The 18806-nt window shown below is 55.3% G+C and overlaps 2 protein-coding genes across 3 annotated transcripts; one reads left to right on the top strand and one right to left on the bottom strand.

Moving 5' to 3' along the window:
* Positions 1-228: 228 nt before the first annotated feature.
* Positions 229-4013, bottom strand: ZNF296 (zinc finger protein 296). The gene is made up of 3 exons (XM_080829154.1): positions 3631-4013; positions 3252-3401; positions 229-1284 (listed from the first exon to the last, which is right to left on the bottom strand). The coding sequence occupies exons 1-3, from the start codon at positions 3926-3928 to the stop codon at positions 332-334; spliced, it is 1401 nt and encodes a 466-aa protein (XP_080685280.1). The 5' UTR covers positions 3929-4013; the 3' UTR covers positions 229-331.
* A 5804-nt stretch (positions 4014-9817) lies between these two features.
* Positions 9818-17890, top strand: GEMIN7 (gem nuclear organelle associated protein 7). Of its 2 annotated transcripts, none has more exons than XM_080828992.1 (2): positions 9818-9954; positions 16525-17890. In XM_080828992.1, exon 2 carries the CDS (start codon positions 16533-16535, stop codon positions 16926-16928), a length of 396 nt encoding a protein of 131 aa, XP_080685118.1. In that variant the 5' UTR covers positions 9818-9954; positions 16525-16532; the 3' UTR covers positions 16929-17890. The 2 variants fall into 2 exon arrangements, with proteins under 2 accessions (XP_080685118.1, XP_080685119.1); XM_080828993.1 differs by having other exon boundaries at positions 9840-9959.
* The last annotated feature ends 916 nt before the right edge of the window (positions 17891-18806 follow it).

The following is an 18806-nucleotide window of genomic DNA, read 5'->3' on the forward strand; positions in this document are numbered from 1 at the left end:
ACAGGTCCAGGCTTCTCCCCACCCTCGCCTCGGCCCCTGCCCTGGCCTCGCCCACACTGGGAACCGGGAGCACGGCTTTCTGTGCCAGTCCTGCTGTGCCCGGGGCGCTGGGGGCTGGCCTTTCCCCTCCCCCTCTCCAAACCGGTCTGTCCAGCCGTCCACCCCAAGGAGGGAAGCCACCTGCCCCACCTCAGACACCCCAAGAAAGCCAGAGTCCAAACACCGTGTGTAACCAGGTGGGAGAATTTACTTGCAACAGAGGAAGGCCAGGGAGGGCGCCCAGCGGCGGTCCCCGTGCTCCCAGGAGCAGCACGAAGGGCGCTCTGACAGCTCAGGCCTCTCCGCCCGCCCCAGGGTGCTTCTGGCGCAGGTGTTTGTCCAGGGTGGCGCGCAGGCCGAAGGGCACGCAGCAGTGGGGACACTCGAAGCGCGTGCTGCCGGGCCCGGGGCCGTGCATGCGGCGGTGGCGGTTCAGCTTGCTGCTCTGTGCACAGGCGTAGGAGCAGAGCTCGCAGGCGTAGGGCCGCTCGCCCGTGTGCGAGCGCCTGTGCACCGTCAGGTTGCTGCTGTTGCTGAAGTGCTTCCCGCAGAACTCGCAGCTGCCCCCGGGCCCGCGGCTCTTACCCAGTGGCTTGGGCATCTTCTTGGGGGACGGCTGGCTCTTGGCAGGCTCGGTTCTCTGTTCCTTGGGGGCAGGCCCCCAGCTGGCCCCGCCGCCGGGGGCCCCGGGCTCCTGGACGCCCGCAGTGGCCGCAGCCCCGGCGCCTTCCCTGCTGCTGCACGGGAGGGTGCTGGCCGGGGCAGCGGCGTGAGCAGCTGGCTCCGGAGGGGCGGCAGCGGAGGCCTGCTCCCCGCCGGCAGCAGCCCTGCAGGGGCTCTGGGGCAGCGGCTGCCGGTGCGTCTTCTTGTGGCGGTTGAGCTTGCTGCTTTGGGTGCAGGTGTAGGGACACTGGTCGCACGCGTATGGCCGCTCTCCGGTATGCGAGCGCATGTGCACCTTGAGGTTACTGAAGGAGCTGAGGGTCTTGGCGCACACAGGGCAGGTGGGGCTCCGCCGGGGGAGGACGCTCCCCCGTGGGCTCTGGGCCTCCGCTTCGGGCCCCACGACCGCCGACACGGCGGCGGCCACCTCCGCCAGGCCCAGCAGTGGGGCCTCGGGGGCCTCGGGCTCCGTCTGGTAGATGGACAGTCCGTGGTCCCATTGGGCGTGGCGCAGCAGCTTCCAGGCCCCTGTGAACTGTCTCCCACAGCGGAAGCAGCTCAAGGCCTTGGGGTCCTTGCGCTCTGCAGAGAGAAGGGCCGGTTAGGGAGATGGAGGAAAGCCGGGGGTGCCACTCACACCTGCTAGTTGGTCGCCTTCTGCAGGAAAAGCCCTGTTTCGGGGGCTGAGAAGGCACCGCAGGAAGACAGAAACTCCCTATCCTCAGAAGCCGAGGGGCAGATGTGGGCCGACAGACAAGGAAAATCTGTGGAGTGGATGACGACGACCTGGGGATTCTCTGTGTCTGAGAATATTCCAGAAGAAAAGGGAAAGCAGAGCGAGGGATGGGAGAAGTGCTATTTTCTATGGGGGAGAGGGTCAGGAAGGCCTTACTGGAGACCTGTTGGAATTCCGGGTGCTGGGGGCGGGCCATGCCCCACCCCCACTCAACTTCCCACCTAGACAAGAAATAAGACCTCTGTCTTCCAGATGGGAGAACTGAGGCAGACGCGCTTCTCTGAGGTCACAAGCTTAGAAGGGCGGAGCTGGGGTTTCAATGCAGAAACCTGGGGAGGGTGAGACAGATTTTCAAAAAAGACTGTTGGGATGATTACTGAGCGGGTTTCTGCACCAGGCTCCAAGTTCATGGATTCCACGGGTTGTCTCCTATTCCCTGCCTTATGTAGAAGATGGGGCCAAGGCCTAAGTGGGGAGAAGGCAAAGCAGCCACCTAGAGGTCGGGATGGGGCAGTGAGGTCCCCCTCCCTCCTCATGCACCCGAAAGTAAGACCCCTCCAAATTGGATGTTTTCTCAAGACTCTCCAGGTACTACCAGTGAAGTGTTTGCCTTGACTTTTCAAATTCTAGGCCGTCTGGGACAGGGGTGGCTTTCCTGAAGCACCACCAGCCAGGGTCAAGAGCTCAGAAGGCAGCTGGAGAGTGCCAGCCCGGCCTGACTTCCAGCTGGTTCTCTGGCTCCCTAGCTGTGTGACCTTGGGCGAGAAATCCTCCTCCCTGGCCCTCAGTTTTCTCTCGTCAGAATATGGGGATCCTGGGGATCCTCTCCCTTTTAGGGTTGTTGTGACCTCAAATGGAGAAGAACTGAGAGTTCCAGTCCATGTCAGCCCTCAGTAAACATGAGCTGAGCCCAAGGGGCTGAGGTGCGCCCACGCTGCTCCAAGTCCAAGTACCTGGGGTGTTCAGTGATTCCACCAAGGCTCCTTCCTCCCTGGGCCACCAGACCACCAGCTGCTTCAAGTCTAAAGCTAATTCACAGTCCCTCCTTTCCCTCCCCTACTACAGGACCTTCCAGCCCCCAGCCCGGGCCTGAATGTAATTCCATCTATCAAATATCCTAGGCCACATGGGCCAGGGGGTGGAAATGTGCAGGTTCAGAGGCGCCTCAGCCTCTGATGGCCAGAAGCTCACCATGAGTCTAGTATCAGGTCAAGGGCTTTGGTTCCCTCCCAAGAGGAGGAACCCAGGTGTCCAGACACCCAGGACCTGGCCCAAACCAGGGGCTTCCCAGTGTGCAGGGCTGGGAGATTCCATCGGAGAGGGAAGCCAGAGGCCCCTTCCCTGGCTCTGAGCAAGCGCACCAGCGTCTGGAATCCAAAGTCATCAAGAGGTGGGATGGAGTGGCCATGCCACACTTCCAGCTGGCCTCAGCTTCCCCTCCCCCAGGTTGCTGCCCTCCCCCAGAGGTCCCCCTACTGCCACACGGGTCCAGCCACCTGGCCAGTTATTTCTGGCCAAGGGGAAGGAGAAGTGAAACCAGATTGGGGGGGCGTGTGTGTGTGGCAAATCCCCAGACCAGTCTTCAGGGGCTGGCCACACCCTGTGGGCGGCCCTCCTACAGGCCCAGCCCCCCCCCCCCCACTAGTCCCAGCCCTAGGACAGGGCAGGCCCTGGCCACGCCTAGGCTACACCCGATGGGGAGCGAGAAAGGGGAAGTAGTGCTCACTGCCCCGCCTGTCCAGCTCAGCCCCTGCTCCCACAGGAAGCCGGGCCCTTGAACTTGAGAGGGGGACTGCATCCCCGCTTGACTCACCTGAGCCCTGGCAGGGGCTGGGCCCTTTGAAAAGCTGACAGTCCACCTTCTTGTGGTCCATGAAAGCAGTGATGGCCTCCAACGGAAAGGTCTGCAGGCAACGGCCGCAGGTCAACAGATCCGGGTGTTTGTCGGTCCAGGGCTGGCGGTCTGCTGGGAGGAAGCGGGTGGTAAGCGTGGGGTGGGGCCACGATGGGGCCTGGGGGTTCCGAAGGAGAGGGAAAACCCGAAGGTCAGAATGGGGGCTGGAGGCCGGGAGCAGGCAACACAAATGAGGCAGGGTCAAGGGGTCGGGGGTCGGCGCCTGGAGGAGGGCGTCCCACCCCCCAACCCCCGAGGGAAGGGGGAGAGAGGCGGGGCAGGGATAGGGGGCGCTCACCGCGAGGGCTGAGGCTCAGTGGCGTCCACAGCGCCCACTGGTTCCGCGCGCCCAGGGAGTGAAGAGGGCTCCCGGCGGGCGCGGGGCCGGGGGAGTGGCGGGGTTCGCCCTCGAACCGCCCCGACGCGGGCACTTCCTTCGGGGAGAAGGGCCCCAGCCCCGGGGCCTGTAGGGGCCGCGCGTCTGGCTCGGGCTTCACTTCGATGACGAGGTCCGGCATCTCCATCTCGTCGTCTGTGTTGGAGGCGGGCGCGGGGTCTACTCGGCGGGGCGTGCAGCCGGCCTTGCGGCGGGACATGGGTCGAGGGCCGGGCGGGCTGGCGGGCTGGCGGGCGGAGGACGCGCGGGCCGTGCGCGCTCAGTCCGAGGCGCTCAGGTGAGTGACTGCGGCGACCGGCCGCGAACTCTTACACGTGCTGGCCCGGCCCGTGGCTCCGCCCACCGGGGCGGGGCCTGACGGGAGAGTACGGGGCGGCCCCCACAGGGGCCCGGGGCCGCCGCCAAACTCGATCAACGCCGAGCCCACTGCATTTTCTTAGGGAGCGAACCTTAATTACGCCGAGGCCACGCGAGTACACGCGCAAACAGCTATTCCTGATCCGGCCTTGGGGCTGGTGTAACTGAGGCACAGGGTGCCCACACCCACCCCCGAGAGAGAAAAAGAGTAGGGGCCACGTTTTTCGCTAGGCGCCTATGAGTAATCGGGACGGTTTCATTAAATGCATTACAATAAAAATTCTGTGGGCCAACATTTATTGAGCATTTACTGTGCACTGGGTTCTGTTCTAAGCACGGAGGATATCGCAGGGAACAAGACAGAAAGTAATAATCCCCGGCCTCAGGCAGTTTCTTTGTCGGGGAGACAGATTCTCAACAAGGTGATTGCAAAACGTAAGTGCCTCCCAGGATGGCAAGTGCAGTGGGACAAAATAAAGCTAGGAGGGGCTGCAAAGGGACGGGGTTGCTGGGGTGGGGTCAGGAGGGTCCGTTCTCTCCAGAGCAGAGCCTGGTGGAACTGAGACCTGAGGGGAGGGGGTGGGGGGTGGGGGGGTGGGGTGCGCAGCCGGCCTTTCGCGTTCTAGAATAACAAGGAAGGGGGTTGGGCGTGGGGAGAGGCGTGGGTGATTTGAGTTTTCTGAGAAAATGAGGTCAGACCCAAGAGGGTCTTCTGATTACTTTAAGGTCTTGGGTTTCCTGAGACCAGAGCCTTGAGGAGTGGTTTAAGGCGAGGAGGGTTGTGACCCTATAGATCTCTGCTCTGGAATCACCATTCAAACCAAACAGGCAACTGTCTCACCGCCCCCCCCCCACCTCCGCGGCCCCCCTCAGGCCTCCTTGAACTTCCCTCCACAAAGCAGCTCACTCTGATCACTGTTTGAAGTGGCATCGACACCCAGCCCCACCCTCCAACCCTGATGAGTTTCTTCTTCTTCCTGGCACCGGCCACATCAGAACATAGACCTATCTGTTGACTGTCCTCCCTTCCTCCCCACCCCCACCCCACACAAGCCCCCTGAGGTCAGGGCCAGGGTCTGTCCTCCCTGGCGTCCCTGGCCGAGCTCTGAGTGAATTTCACATGCTAATCTCCCCAGAGTACTGCTCCAGGCCAGAAGGTTCCTCATATTGTTATTCAGGGCTGAGCTCAATTGTCCTCCTGGGAGCAGAGGACCTCCCTGACCACTGTATCTAATGTAGCCCCACCCTGCTGGAGGCCTCAGGACCGTGACCTCCATCTGTCCTCGCTTCTTCCCTGGCCCTCGGCTTCCCTGTCTGATAACTAAGGGTGCTTCTTCACGGCCACCATGACCCTTATTTTATTCCTTCTATATCACTCATCACAAGCCCTGAAGGATCTTGATGTATTTGCTCCTGGAGACCCTGTATCTGCCCCTACTGGCCCTTCTAGAATATAGGTTCTAAGCGGGCGGAGCCAAGTCAGCCTTGTGCGCAGGGCCCTGCTCCTGCATAGTTCAGTTAATAAATTTGTATTGAGCTCCTGCTCTGCAGTTTTTCTTTCCTTTTTTTTTTTTTTTAATGACTTATTTATTTGAGAGAGAGCAAGAGAGCCAGAAAGAGAGGGAGAAGCTGACTCCCACGGAGCAGAAAGCCCCACATGGGACCCGATCCCAGGACTCTGGGATCATGACCTGAGCCCAGGGCAAACTCTTAACCGACTAAGCCACGGGGGCACCCGACACAGTCTTCCAATAGATATGGCAGAGGGCCTGTGTGCCAGGGCATCTGGTGGGGTGGAGAGGTCCACGAAGCCTCCGCCTTACTGAAAAAGTGTGGCAGAAGGGAATTCTGTCTGAGCCCAGATGAACGAGGCTCCCAAGCCCTTCAGGCCAGACATTCCATCCTTCAAGGCCTGTTTCCTCCTTTGTAAAACGGGGGTGCTGCAGGGAGGTGTGCCGGACAGAACCACCACCTCTTGGGTCCATCCCAGCAGCAGCTCTCCCCAAGCCTCTTTCCCGCCGTGTGGCTGCCCGGGGTTTCAAGGAAATGGGGGCTGGGGTCTGGACGGCAGGTGAAGGATAGGCGTGTGCACGTGTAGGGGGGTGGGGGTACAAACACCAAGCGCCGCGCTTAACTCAGCCGGGAGGAAGTCTTCTCTGCACCTCCTTGCACCTCGGTTTCTTCTTCCGTGAAGCGGGCATCCCAGCCAGGCCCCACCTCGCCGGCGGGCGGCTCCGAGGCCAGCGCGGGGCCAGGCCGCGGGCGGAGTGGGACGCCGCGCAGCGCCCGCTTCCGAGCGCGAGAGCCCGCCCGCCACCACGTGGGGCTTGGGGCTGGGGCGGCGGCGCGGGCGGAACCCAGGCTGGGCGGCTCTCGGCCCGCCCGGGCCTCTGCAGCCGGGGCGCCGGCGGAAGTGCGAGCGCCAGTCGCCGCGGACCTGGGTGAGTGCGGGGTGTCGGTGGTGGGGCGGGAGCTCCCGCCCGCGTGCGGAGCCGGGAGTGGCGGGAAAGGGGCAGGTCCGCGCCTGCCACACCGGCCGTGGAGGACCTTCCGGTCCCTTCACCCCGCCCGGAGCCCCGGCACCCGTACTCCGATCCGGGCACGTTCCCGCGCTCGGGTCGGCGGGGCGAGGAGCCGGGGCAGCGCGCAGTGCCTCCCCACCCCCCGGCCCGCCTCTCCCGGGAAGAGGATGAGACAACGGTCAGGGCAGTGACCGCGGCTGCAATCCTGACGCCCCGCCGTGGTGGGACGGAATCGCTGGCCCGTTCTGAGCTGGGAGGACACCCAGCGCGGGCGGAGTGGGGAATGGACGCCCGGGGGCCGGGAGGACCTACTTAGTATAAGAAAGGGCTAGCGGTGGGTGGCCAGGGCGGAATTGAAAGGGAACTGACCGGCGCAGGGGGCAGAGGGGAGGGGAGGGACTCCGTGCGGGAGCTGGGGGTGGGGGCTGGTTGTGTGGACTCGTCAGCCCCTTGGTTCATTCGCCGGGGTCGGGGGTCTTCGCTGTGAACCTGCTAACCCAGCTCGTTTCCTGGCCTGGTAACGGAAGGGTTAGCGAAGCGTCTGTCCACTGAACGGATCTATTGCCTTTTCCTTGGAAGTCAGCCCCGAGGCCCCTGGAAGGGAGGTCTGCGAATCTGCTGCCCTCGCCCACGACCCAAGTGTTGGGCTCTGGAGTCTTTAGCTATGCAAATCGGTTTTCAAGTCGTGGGGGATGGGTTTGGACATTTTTCTGAAATCTTCTGGGGGCAAATCCTTGGCTTGGAAACTGAAAAGATTAAGGATTCTGGAGCCTGATCACCAGGGAGCATGGATAATGCCTGGTTTTGCCTTCTTGAACACACCCTGCAGGACCTTTCCTAAACCAGTTTCTTATCGGATCACACCTTGGTTCTGAAACCTCCTGTGGCCCTTCAGTGCTGTCTGAGGACGTGGCGGGATCCCTTGTCAGACCAACTTGGGTTTGCTCCCTTTTCCTGCCCCTCAGCCAGCTCACTCCCAGTAAATGATTTGTTATTTCCCAGTCCCAGTTTCCTCCTCTGGAAAATGGGGATCCCACGGGCTAACCAGATCTCCATTTGTTCTCCCCTAATGGAGAAAGCAGGTCTGTGTGCTGGTTCACCCTTGCTTTTTTGTTTTATCCAGGGATTTAACATCATTTGTGGCCACTTGATTAATTCCTAACAATCCTTTATTTAGTACCAGCCCTAAAGAGTAGGGCGTTTCTTTTAAATCACTCAAGTGTTAACCTAGGTTGCAGGAGAGCCCTGGGGGCTGATGATTCTTGACCATGCTTGGACTGCAGTGGTCAGATAAGTTAAAAAATGTGTATATCCTTGAGTCCCATTCGCAGTGGTAGTAGTCAAATAAAGAAAACGTATATTGTACACCTGAAACTAATATCACAGTGTGTATTAACTAACTGGGATTAAAACAAAAACTCGAAGAAAATGTACATATCCCATAGATCCCATTTACTGTGGTCTTTCCCATCAGGAAAAACGCTGAGAGTCTGTCTTGGTACTCCCCTCATTCCAACAGCAAGTAGTGAGGGCTCTCAACCTTCAAAATAAATCCTTATCTGACCACTTTTCCCCACCTGCGTGGCCCTCCACCTGTCCCAGGCACCGTCATCCTCTGCCTACCTGGGCCACTGCAGTGGCTTCCTCACCGGGCTCCCTGCTTTTCCCTCGGTGTCCCTCACAATCCACTGTCCCTGTGCAGCAGGTAGAGGGATCATGTGAAAATCCAAGTCCGATCCTATCTGTCCCTCCTCACTCAGAGTAGAGAGCCAGGTTCTCACCTCCATCTTCAGGGCCCTTCCCTGCACAATCTGCCCCTGCTCCCGCCTCCTGCCTCCACGTTGGCCTCCCTGCCGTGGGCTTTGCATTTGCTGTTCCCACTGATGGGGACACTTTTTCCCCCAGATCTCTACGTGACTCCGTCCCTTATTCCATTTGGGTCTGTGCTCAAATGCAACAGACTTCCTGGCTAGCTCACTCTCTCGCCTCCAGGCTGGGCTGGCGGCCCCTCTGGGCACCTGAGGCCCCCCAGCCTCCTTCCTTCCAGCCCTGCCCACTCCGGGTCAGCATCCTCTAGAGACAAGTCAGGTGGGCTGGGCACTGAGCAGGCACTTGGATAACGTGGATGGGTGAATCTTTTCGTTCCTTCAACAAAGATTGACTGAGCTCCCCCTGTTTGCCTGGCTCGGGGTGGGGCTGGGATGGGGTTGTGAAATCACCGGACATGGCATTTCTCTCAAAGTCCTGTGTCCTGTGGCAGACCGGACAGTACGCAGGTAAACAAGTGCGTGCATATTGTCTGGAGGGGATAGTACTGTGCAGACAGGAGAATGCGGGGTGAAGGGGCTACTGTCCCCCCGCCCCCCGTAAAGGTGACATTTGAGCAGCAACCTGACTGCGGTGAGGGGGGCGAGGGGAGATGAGTCCTGGATCCAGAAATGTATAAAACTCTCCCATCTGGAAGAGGGTTCTAGGCAAGAATGTTCTTTTTTTTTTTTTTTTTTTTAAGATTTTACTTATTTATTTGACAGAGAGGGAGAGATCACAAGTAGGCAGAGAGGCAGGCAGAGAGAGAGGGGGAAGCAGGCTCCCCGCTGAGCAGAGAGCCCGATGCGGGACTCCATCCCAGGACCCTGAGATCATGACCTGAGCCGAAGGCAGAGGCTTAACCCACTGAGCCACCCAGGCACCCCAAGAGTGTTCTTGATATGTTCAAGGACTGGAGGACTGAGGCAAGATTGGAAGGGCAGGATACGAGGTCAGAGGGGTCTTGTAGCCACTGGGAGGACTTGGGCTTTTTGCTCTTGGGGGAGGTAGGAGCCCTGGGGGGGCTCTGAGCCAAGGACGGGTGTGTTGGGACTTAGTTCTAACAGGATCTCTCTGATAGCTGTGTCTGCGCAGGGAACGGTGAAGGTAGAAGCTGGGGGCCCGATGAGGAGGAGACTGGTAGAGTCCAGGTGACTAGGGACAGTGGCGGGACCAGACTGGAGAGGAAGCAGAGTGGGGCAGGGGTTGAAAAGTTGCTGGGTTCTGGATACGACTTTGAAGGTGGAGCTGAGGGGCTGTACTCATGGATGGAAGACGGGTGGCTGAGAAAGCGAGGAAGGGTCCAGGACACCATGGGATGTCCTTTGCCTGATCACCCTGAAAGATGCTCCCCTCTCCTGGAAACCTTAGGAAGTCAGTTTTTTCTTTTCTTTCCTCCTTCATTTCACAGATGAGGAACCGGAGCGGGAGGGCTGCCTATAAGAGTCGCAGTGACCTGCCCAGATCCTTCGTAGTGAATCTGGGAGGGCTAAGAACCACCGGGCTCCCCGAATCCACACCTTCGTCCTCTCTGCCGCAGGTGGGGTAAGCTGTGGCCTGCCTCCTGGTCTGGTCTTGCCCACCAGCTAAGAGCGGGTCTCACACTTCTAAGTGCTTGAAAAATTTTAAGAAATCTGTGTGGGTGCGTGAAATTGTATGGAATTCAAATTGCAGTGTCCCTCCTGGTAAGTAAGGTTTTAAGAAGGACCACGTTCATTGTTTGCATATCTGGCCATAGCTGCTTTCTTGGCACTGTGGCAGCGTTGAGTAGTTGTGACAGACCCTGTGGGCCACAAAACCTGAAGTATTTACTGTTGGGCCCTTTACAGAGGAAATTTGCTAACTTCCAGTAAGGATTCCATCTGACCACCACTGTGATCAGTAGGGCTTGGCAGCTCGCCCCTAGGAAAGGTCTGGGCTGGCACAGAAAGTCTGGGGAGCGCGTAAGGATGGGAGAGGAAGTTCACATTCCCGAGGGGGAATCTGACATTTTTATTTCTTTTTCTTTAAATTTTATTTTAAGTAGTCTCCACCCACCACCCTGAGATCAAGACTTGTGCACACTCTACCAAATGAGCCAGCCAGATGCCCCGGGAATCTATTTTTTTTTTTTTTTAAAGAATTTATTTATTTATTTGAGAGACAGAGAGTGAGAGGGAGCACAAGCAGGGGTGGGGAGGGTGGCAGGGGAGAGAGAGAAGCAGGCTCCCCACTGAGCAGGGGCTCCATCCCAGGACCCGGGACCCTAGGAATTATGATCTGAGCCAAAGGCAGACACTTAACCGACAACTGAGCCACCCAGGCACCCCAGAATCTAACATTTTGCAAGAGATATGGGAGCATTACAATATGCCCCTTCTTTCTCAAAATTAGAATTTAAAAATTACTTAGATGACGCCCCTGGCTGGCTCAGTCGGTAGAGCTTTGGGATTCTTGATCTCGGGGTTGTGAGTTCCAACCTCACGTTGGGTCTAAAGATGACCAGAATTAAATAAAATCTTAGAAAAAAATATTACTTTGACTAGTAATATTTTGTGAAAGGACTGTGAAAGTCATAAAGAGGTCGACAGTTCAAAGGCCCCTGCCCTGGGCTCTTCAGGGACTGAAGGACCAGCAGCCTTTGCAGTGTTCGCAGAAACCGTCACTGGCCCTCTGTGACACTGATTTACACCCTTAGTGCCGAGGGACGGAAGGTGCTTCTCCACAGCTGCACAGATGCCATGCCTCATCAGCCTAGCGTCTTCCCCCGCCTGGGAAGTGAAGGGTCTTCTAGCATTGGAGCTTTAATTTGCATTTCCCTGGTTGTCCGTGGGGTTGTGAATGTGTTCAGGAGTTGAATAGCCGTCTCTATCCGCCCCACCCCCCTACACCTGTTTGTCTATGCTAGTGGTTCTCAACTAGACACTTTTTTTAAAAGATTTTATTTATTTATTTGACAGAGAGAGATCACAAGTAGGCAGAGAGGCAGGCAGAGAGAGAGGGAGAAGCAGGCTCCCCGCTGAGCAGAGAGCCTGATGCAGGACTCAATCCCAGGACTCTGGGATCATGACCTGAGCCGAAGGCAGTGGCTTAACCCACTGAGCCACCCAGGTGCCCAGCTAGACACGTTTTTTATTTTGTTCCTCCCAGGGACATTGGGCCATGTATGGAGAATTTTTTGGGGTTTGTTTGTTTGTTTTTTGTTTTTTTTTTAAATTAAGGGAGAAGCAGACTCCCTGCTGAGCAGGGAGCGCCAAGCAGACTGGATCCTGGGACTCCAGGATCATGCCCAGAGCTGAAGGCAGTCACTTAACTGACTGAGCCACACGGGTGCCCTGCCCCATTGCCTTTTTTTTTTTTTTTTTTTTTTTTGGTAGAAATCATTTTTTTGAATATATATACTGAATTAAAAAAAAATTTATTGGGGTAAAGCATACATAACCTTTGCCACCTTACCTATTTTTTAAAAAGATTTTATTTATTTATTCATGAGAGACAGAGAGAGAGGCAGAGGGAGAAGCAGGCTCCCCGCAGAGCAGGGAGCCCAATGTGGGACTTGATTTCAGGACCCTGGGATCATGACCCGAGCCGAAAGCAGATGCTTAACCCACTGAACCACCTAGGCGCCCCTACCTATTTTTTTTTTAAAGATTTTATTTATTTATTTGATGGATAGAGATCACAAGTAGGCAGAGAGGCAGGCAGAGAAAGAGAGAGAAGCAGGCTCCCTGCTGAGCAGAGAGCCCGATGCGGGGCTTGATCCCAGGACCCTTAGATCATGGCCCGAGCTGAAAGCAGAGGCTTAATCCACTGAGCCGCCCAGGTGCCCTGACCCCTACCTATTTTTTTTTTTTAAGATTTTTATTTATCCGAGAGAGAGAGAAAAAAAAACACAAGCAAGGGGAGGAGCAGAGGGAGAGGGAGAAGCAGACTCCCCAGTGAGCAGGGCCTGATTTGGGGTTTGATCTCAGGACCCTGAGATTATGACCTGAGCCAGAGGCAGAGGATTTTTTTTGTTTGTTTGTTTTTTAAGATTTTGTTTATTTATTTGACAGAGATCACAAGTAGGCAGAGAGGCAGGTAGAGAGAGAGGGGGAAGCAGGCTCCCTGCTGAGCAGAGAGCCTGATGTGGGGCTTGATCCCAGGACCCTGGGATCGTGACCTGAGCCAAATGTAGAGGCCTCAACCCACTGAGCCACCCAGGCGGCCCTAAAGGCAGAGGCTTAACCGGCTGAGCTACCCAGGCATCCAGCCACTTTACCTATTTTTTAATTTTATTATTCCATTCTATTTCATTTTATTTTATGTAATTTCTACCCCTAGTATGGGGCTGGAATTTATGACCCTGAGATCAAGAATTTCCTGCTATTGACCGAGCCAGCCAGACACCCCAATATATGGAGAACTTAAAAAAAAGGCTTTACGGGGTGCCTGGCTGGCTTAGTCAGTACAGCATGGAACTCTTGATCTTGGGGTTGCAAGTTTGAGCTGCATACTAGATGTAGAGATTATTAAAAAAAAATCTTTTATTTTTTTAAGATTATTTATTTATTTATTTGTCAGAACAGAGAGAGCGAGGGAGCGTCTGCACAAGCAGGGGGAGTCCAGGCAGAGGGAGAAGCAGGCTCCCTGCTGAGCAAGGAGCCTGATGCTGGGCTCTATCCCAGGACTCTGGGATTGTGACCCAAGCCAAAGGCAGATACTTAACCAACTGAGCCACCCAGGTGTCCCCCCCCCAAATAAAACCCTAAAAAAAAAAAGGCTTTATTGAGATGTAATTCTTATACCATACCATTCACCAGTGGGAGACAATTTTGGGAGTCACGGCTTGGGGTGGGGGATGCTACAGGTGTCTTGTGGCCAGAGGCCAGGGCTGCTGCTAAAATCTCACACTTCTGCACCTCACAGCCCCCTACAGCAGGACAAAGAGGGCCCTGCCGCACATATCAATGATGTTGAGGTTGAGAAACCCTCATCTACTGCCGTGGCCCATTTCTCTGCAGGGTCGTTTCTTGCCAGGAGCCCACAGGTGAGCTGCAGAGACAGGAATCACCTAACGAGGAAAAGGATCATCTCAGTCTCCCTCTTACCATGAGTGGCCCGGGGTGGGACACCTGGTGCCTAAAATCTGTCCTCACTTTAGAGAGGACTGAGCCACGGTTTCAGCTGCCTGAAACCTGGTTCCCTCTCTCCCCGTCTCTCTTGCTCACAGAACTGGCATCTCCCTATATGCAGCCCCCATCATAGTGGTGCTTAATGTGTTCCAAGCCTGTGCTGAACACTGTGTGATTGTGCCTTTAGTCCCCAGGCGAGCCCTGTAGGGCTGGTCTACTTACCACCTGTATTTCACTGATGGGGAAACCGAGGCACAGACTGGTTAAGCAACTTACCCCAGTCACACAGCAATAGTAATAATAACAGTTGTAACTCAGCTTTTATAGAGAAGCTACCTTGAGTCAGGCCCCCTGTCCTGCAGGAGCCTGTCGCATCCTAATGACACGCTGAGGGGCTCTAGGTGCCGTTTCTCCATATAAGGGAAGAGGAAACTGCCTCTCGGCTTGAGGTCCCCCAGCAAAGCCTGCCTAGGAGCTCAGTCTCCACTGCATTCCTTCAAGCAGGGGTGATGTTTAAAGGGCCGGGTGTCTGTGTCCCTGCCCCACAGGGTTCCACGGGAGCTGAGGGTACAACAGAATTCAAGAAGCAAGGCCGCTGCCCATGGGGGAGGCAGGCATCTAGCAGGGGACAAAGGCCATAAGCAGAACAAGAAATACACCGTATGTCAGGAGAGTCCCATTTACTGTGGAGGACAGTGAAGCTGAGGAGCGCCGGAAGGGAGGTGGGGTGGGACTTGAACATGGCAAGCTGGCAGGGTCTGGAGCTCGTGGGGCTGCTGAGGGCTGTGGTGAGGACTTTGGCTTTGACTCTTTGCCAGGCGGAAGCCAGGGGCGGGCTGTCAGCAGAGGACGGGCGTGACGGGGCTCCGGTGTTAGATGGTGGGTGTCAGGTGTTAAGCAGGTCCCTCTGGCTGTGTGGGTGGGGATAGACTCGGCGGGTAAGGAGACAGTGAAGGTGGAAACCAGGAGCTCAGGGAGGAGGTGACTTGATTTGTTCAAGCAGGAAGCGACAGCGGCTGGACCAAGATGTGGGCAGTGGAGAGACGAGTGTTAGGCTCAGAATACAAAAACAACAATTGATCCTTGAACAATACCGGTTTGGACTGCATTGGTCCCCTTATACATGGATTTCTTTCCATAAATACAGTACAATACTGTAAATGTATTTTCTCATCCTTAGGGTTTTCTTCATAGAATTTGCTTTTCTCTAGCTTACCTTAATGTAAGAATACAGCATGTGATACGTACAACGTACCAAATATGTGTTAATCAGCTCTTTATGTTATCAATAAGTCTTCCAGTCAACAGTAGGCAGCCAGTAGTTAGGTCTTTGGGGAATTACGAGTTATACCTGGATTTTCAGTTGTGTGGGGGGCTGGAGCTCTAACTTGCAAGTTGTTCAAGGGTCAGTTAGATACATTTTTCCTCCTCAGGCTTTCTTTGTCTTCTATGACCTTGATTTTTTTTTTTTTTTTTTAAGGGCAAAGAGAATGCACTTCAAAGATTTTGTTTGTTTGTCACAGAGAGAGAGAGAGAGTACAAGCCCGGGGAGAGGCAGAGAGAGAAGCAGGCTGCCCGGAGCAGGGAGCCCAATGCAAGGCTTGATCCCAGAACGCCGGGATTATGACCTGAGCCAGAGGCAGATGCTTAACGACTGAGACACCCAGGCGCCCAGCAGGCTCTTTTTAATAGAATGTCCCTCAATTTGAGTTTCCTCATGATGAGATTTAGGTAATCCATTTTTGGCAGGAATACCACAGAAGTGGTGCCACGTCAGGAGGCCCAGGGTCCATTTGTCCCACTACTGCACATGATGGCTTGGATGTCTAAGTTAAGGTCGTGTCTACCAGTTTCCTCCATTACAAACTTACTGTTTACTCTTTACAACAAATAAATATTTTCTGGGGAAGTACTTTAAGACTGTGGCTACACTGGCCCTTGCCCAGCACTCATCTACAAATTTCAGCGTCCATTGGATTTTAGCTCCTTCAATGGACTCATGGATTTCTGTTTTTTTCAGTGGGTTATAGTCTGTAACTATCATTTTTTGTCTATTTTATTTCTTCTAAGATTTTATTTTTTTTAAGAGAAATTTTTAAAAAGATTTTATTTTATTTATTTATTTGAGAGAGAGAGAAAGAGAGAGCATGAGGAGAGCGGTCAGCAGGAGAAGCAGACTCCCTGCTGAGCAGGGAGCCTGATGTGGGACTCGATCCCAGAACCATGACCTGAGCCGAAGGCAGTTGCTTAACCAACTGAGGCACCCAGGCGCCCCCAAGATTTTATTTATTTTTTTATTTATTATTTTTTTAAAATATTTTATTTATTTATTTGACACAGAGAGATCACAAGTAGGCAGAGAGGCAGGCAGAGAGAGAGGAAGGGAAGCAGGCTCCCCGCTGAGCAGAGAGCCCCATGCGGGACTCGATCCCAGGACCCTGAGATCATGACCTGAGCTGAAGGCAGAGGCTCAACCCACTGAGCCACCCAGGTGCCCCCTAAGATTTTATTTTTAAGTAATCTCTACACCCAATGTGGGCCTCGAACCTATAACCAAGAATCCCAGTCTCTGCCAACTGAGCCAGTCAGGTGACCTGTGTAACTGTTGTTATTGTAATGTTCATATCATTCCAGAGCTGGCCCCTGGAAGCCGTTGTAAGCCGGCTCCCGTGTGATTGGGAATGTATGTGGGAGAGAGCATTTCCCTATAGATCGGATGGGCTGTGTGTGAGAGACGAGAGGAGGCTGGAGTTGGTTCTTTCAGCAAATATTTATTGCCAGGTAGTAGGAATAAAACAGTGATCAAAGCAGTCAAAAGTTCCTGCTCTCGTGAACCTTGAGAATGGTGATAGCAGCTCCTGAGGAGGCGGTAACTGGCGGAGGGAGGGCGCAGCGTTGAGGGAGGAGAATCCGGAACTGGGTTTTGGACAAGTTGAGCCGAGGTGGGGTAGACAGACGCCGCTTGTCACCGTTGCCCACTCCCTGTGTAATGGCTTCTTGCTTTCTTCACCCATCAGCCAGGATAATGCAGACTCCACTGACCATCCCTGTGCCTGTGCTTCGGCTCCCCCGGGGCCCGGATGGCCTGAGCCGAGGCTTTGCCCCAGATGGACGCAGGGCCCCCCGGATGCCAGAGGGTCCCGAAACCCCAGGGTCTGCAGGAGTTCAAGAGTCTCGGGAATCCCAGGAACAGCAGGCGCGAGCGGCGCTCCGGGAACGCTACCTCCGCAGCCTGCTGGCCATGGTGGGTCACCAGGTGAGCTTCACACTGCACGAGGGTGTGCACGTGACTGCCCACTTCGGAGCCACCGACCTGGACGTGGCCAACTTCTACGTGTCACAGCTACAGACGCCCATAGGTGTGCAGGCTGAGGCCCTGCTGCGTTGTAGTGACATTATTGCGTACACCTTCAAGCCATGAAGATGCTACTGGCTTCACCTTTTGGCTTTGGGCCTAGCCACGGGGCCCCAGCCCCCCCACATGGTCGTGGGGTACCCAGAGTTTGGAACTCCCTTGGAATTTTGAGCCGACCTCCAAGCAACTCTGGCTTCTTGGGACCTCCAGGGTGTAGTCGGTAAAATCTTGCAACCCCAGGAGTTCTAGAGCCCATTGACATGAATGCTCTACCTCACAGAACTCTAAACTCTAAAATAGGGCCTCTTGCCAGTTCCCGAAGATTGAGGATTGGGGGTGGAAGCCAAATGGCAGAGTGGGAAATTGTTTCTTGAAGCTGCAAAGTTCAGCCGCCCTGAAGATACTCCCCTCCTACTAAAGAACCAATTATCCCAGGAAGATTCGCCTCCTGTTTTTTGTTTGTTTTTTTAAAGTGTACCACACAGGGATGGAGCCAGATGTAGGAAGTGGAAGGGTGGCTAGCCAAGGTCTGAATCTGGTGGATCTGGGGCAAGAAGAGGATACATCACGGGGCTGAGAGGAACTCGGATGAAGGCGGAGATTGGCTTGGTCCGGGAATGGCTGGAGTTACCCAAAAGCCGGGTTTGGGACTTTTGGACGCGATTTCCTTTTCGGGTGGGCGGGAGTGTTCCCAGGCAGGGGCGTGGCTCGCACCGGGTTACCTGGTCGCCTGGCCCTGGAGCGGTGTGCACCTCACTCTAGAGACGGCTTCCCCGTCCTCTCCGGAAGGCGTCGGACCCTGTGCGGCGGCGCCACTGAGGCCAGGCTGAGGACTAGTGCTTGGGGTGAAGCTTCACCCCTCTTTCTGTGTCGCTCCAGCTGTGTGGCCATCCGGATCTTTCGCTGCCCTTATCCCCGTCACTAGCGTCTTTCAGCACATTCGCTTTAAAAAAGTAATTGCTGCCCCCTTTGTAGTCCCATCAACTTTAGAATGCAAGCGAAGATCCCATTAAATAAAGAAAGATTCGCTTTGTTCGTCTGCAGTCGCGAAAGTGCGGCGGCTGAAGATGCTGAAGGGGGCAGGCGGAGAGCCTCAGCTCCCATAGGTCCGTTCGCGACACCGCCTCCAGCGAGTCCGGGGACTAGCTCTCGAGTTGCCTTGGCAACGACGTCGCTCGCTCCTCCCCGAATCGCCCCTCCCTTTTCGTCTTAGCCCCGCCCCCCACGGCCGGACTTGCTAGGAAAGCCTCGCGAAAGTGCGGAGGCGAAAATTAAGTGATTGAATTGAGGGAAGGTCGGGGGCCTGGGCTCTCGCCCGTTCTCTCCGTACTTGGTGATCTACCCGCTCCATCGCCCGATTACTTTCGTTGGCAGATTCGTCTCTTGGTTTTGGAATTTCTTTCCTCTTCAGTTTTTGTGTTTTTTTAAAAATCAGGACTGTGATACTCCTCATAGGCTCATATTTATTTTAGTCTTTTAATTTAAATTGTATTTCACGCAACGAATACAGAGAACTATTGATGAAATTGCTGTTTGCAAATGGAGGCCTGGAGAAAAAGTAGCAAAGAGGCACAGGTTTCGTCTCCAGGCAGAGGATCCGTCTGTCAGCATCCATATATTCAGTACGCTTTGATATCGCTTTTCCTTTCAAGTTCTCTGTCCCTATGTCTCTCTCCCTATCAGCTGGCCTAGCCCCGCCAAGCAGATGTTTTTATTTTTATCAACTCCATTCCCCGCTCCGTGGCCGGAGCTCGTGACGAATGTGTGCGAGCGTGAACGTTAGTTATCTAGATTGAGGCGGGGAGACGGGGTGGAGGTGGCTCAGGTTCGCGCTTGCGCGCTGCTCCGGGAGACGGCGTCCACCTGGCCCCGCCCCTCGTATTCTGCAGTTCCGGTTCTGCCGATTCACTGCTCACGTTTGTTTTTCCCTTGGCTCTTTCTGCC

The sequence above is a fragment of the Martes martes genome (assembly GCF_963455335.1).
Source record: "Martes martes genome assembly, chromosome: 17".
In the NCBI taxonomy this organism is placed as follows: Eukaryota; Metazoa; Chordata; class Mammalia; order Carnivora; family Mustelidae; genus Martes; species Martes martes.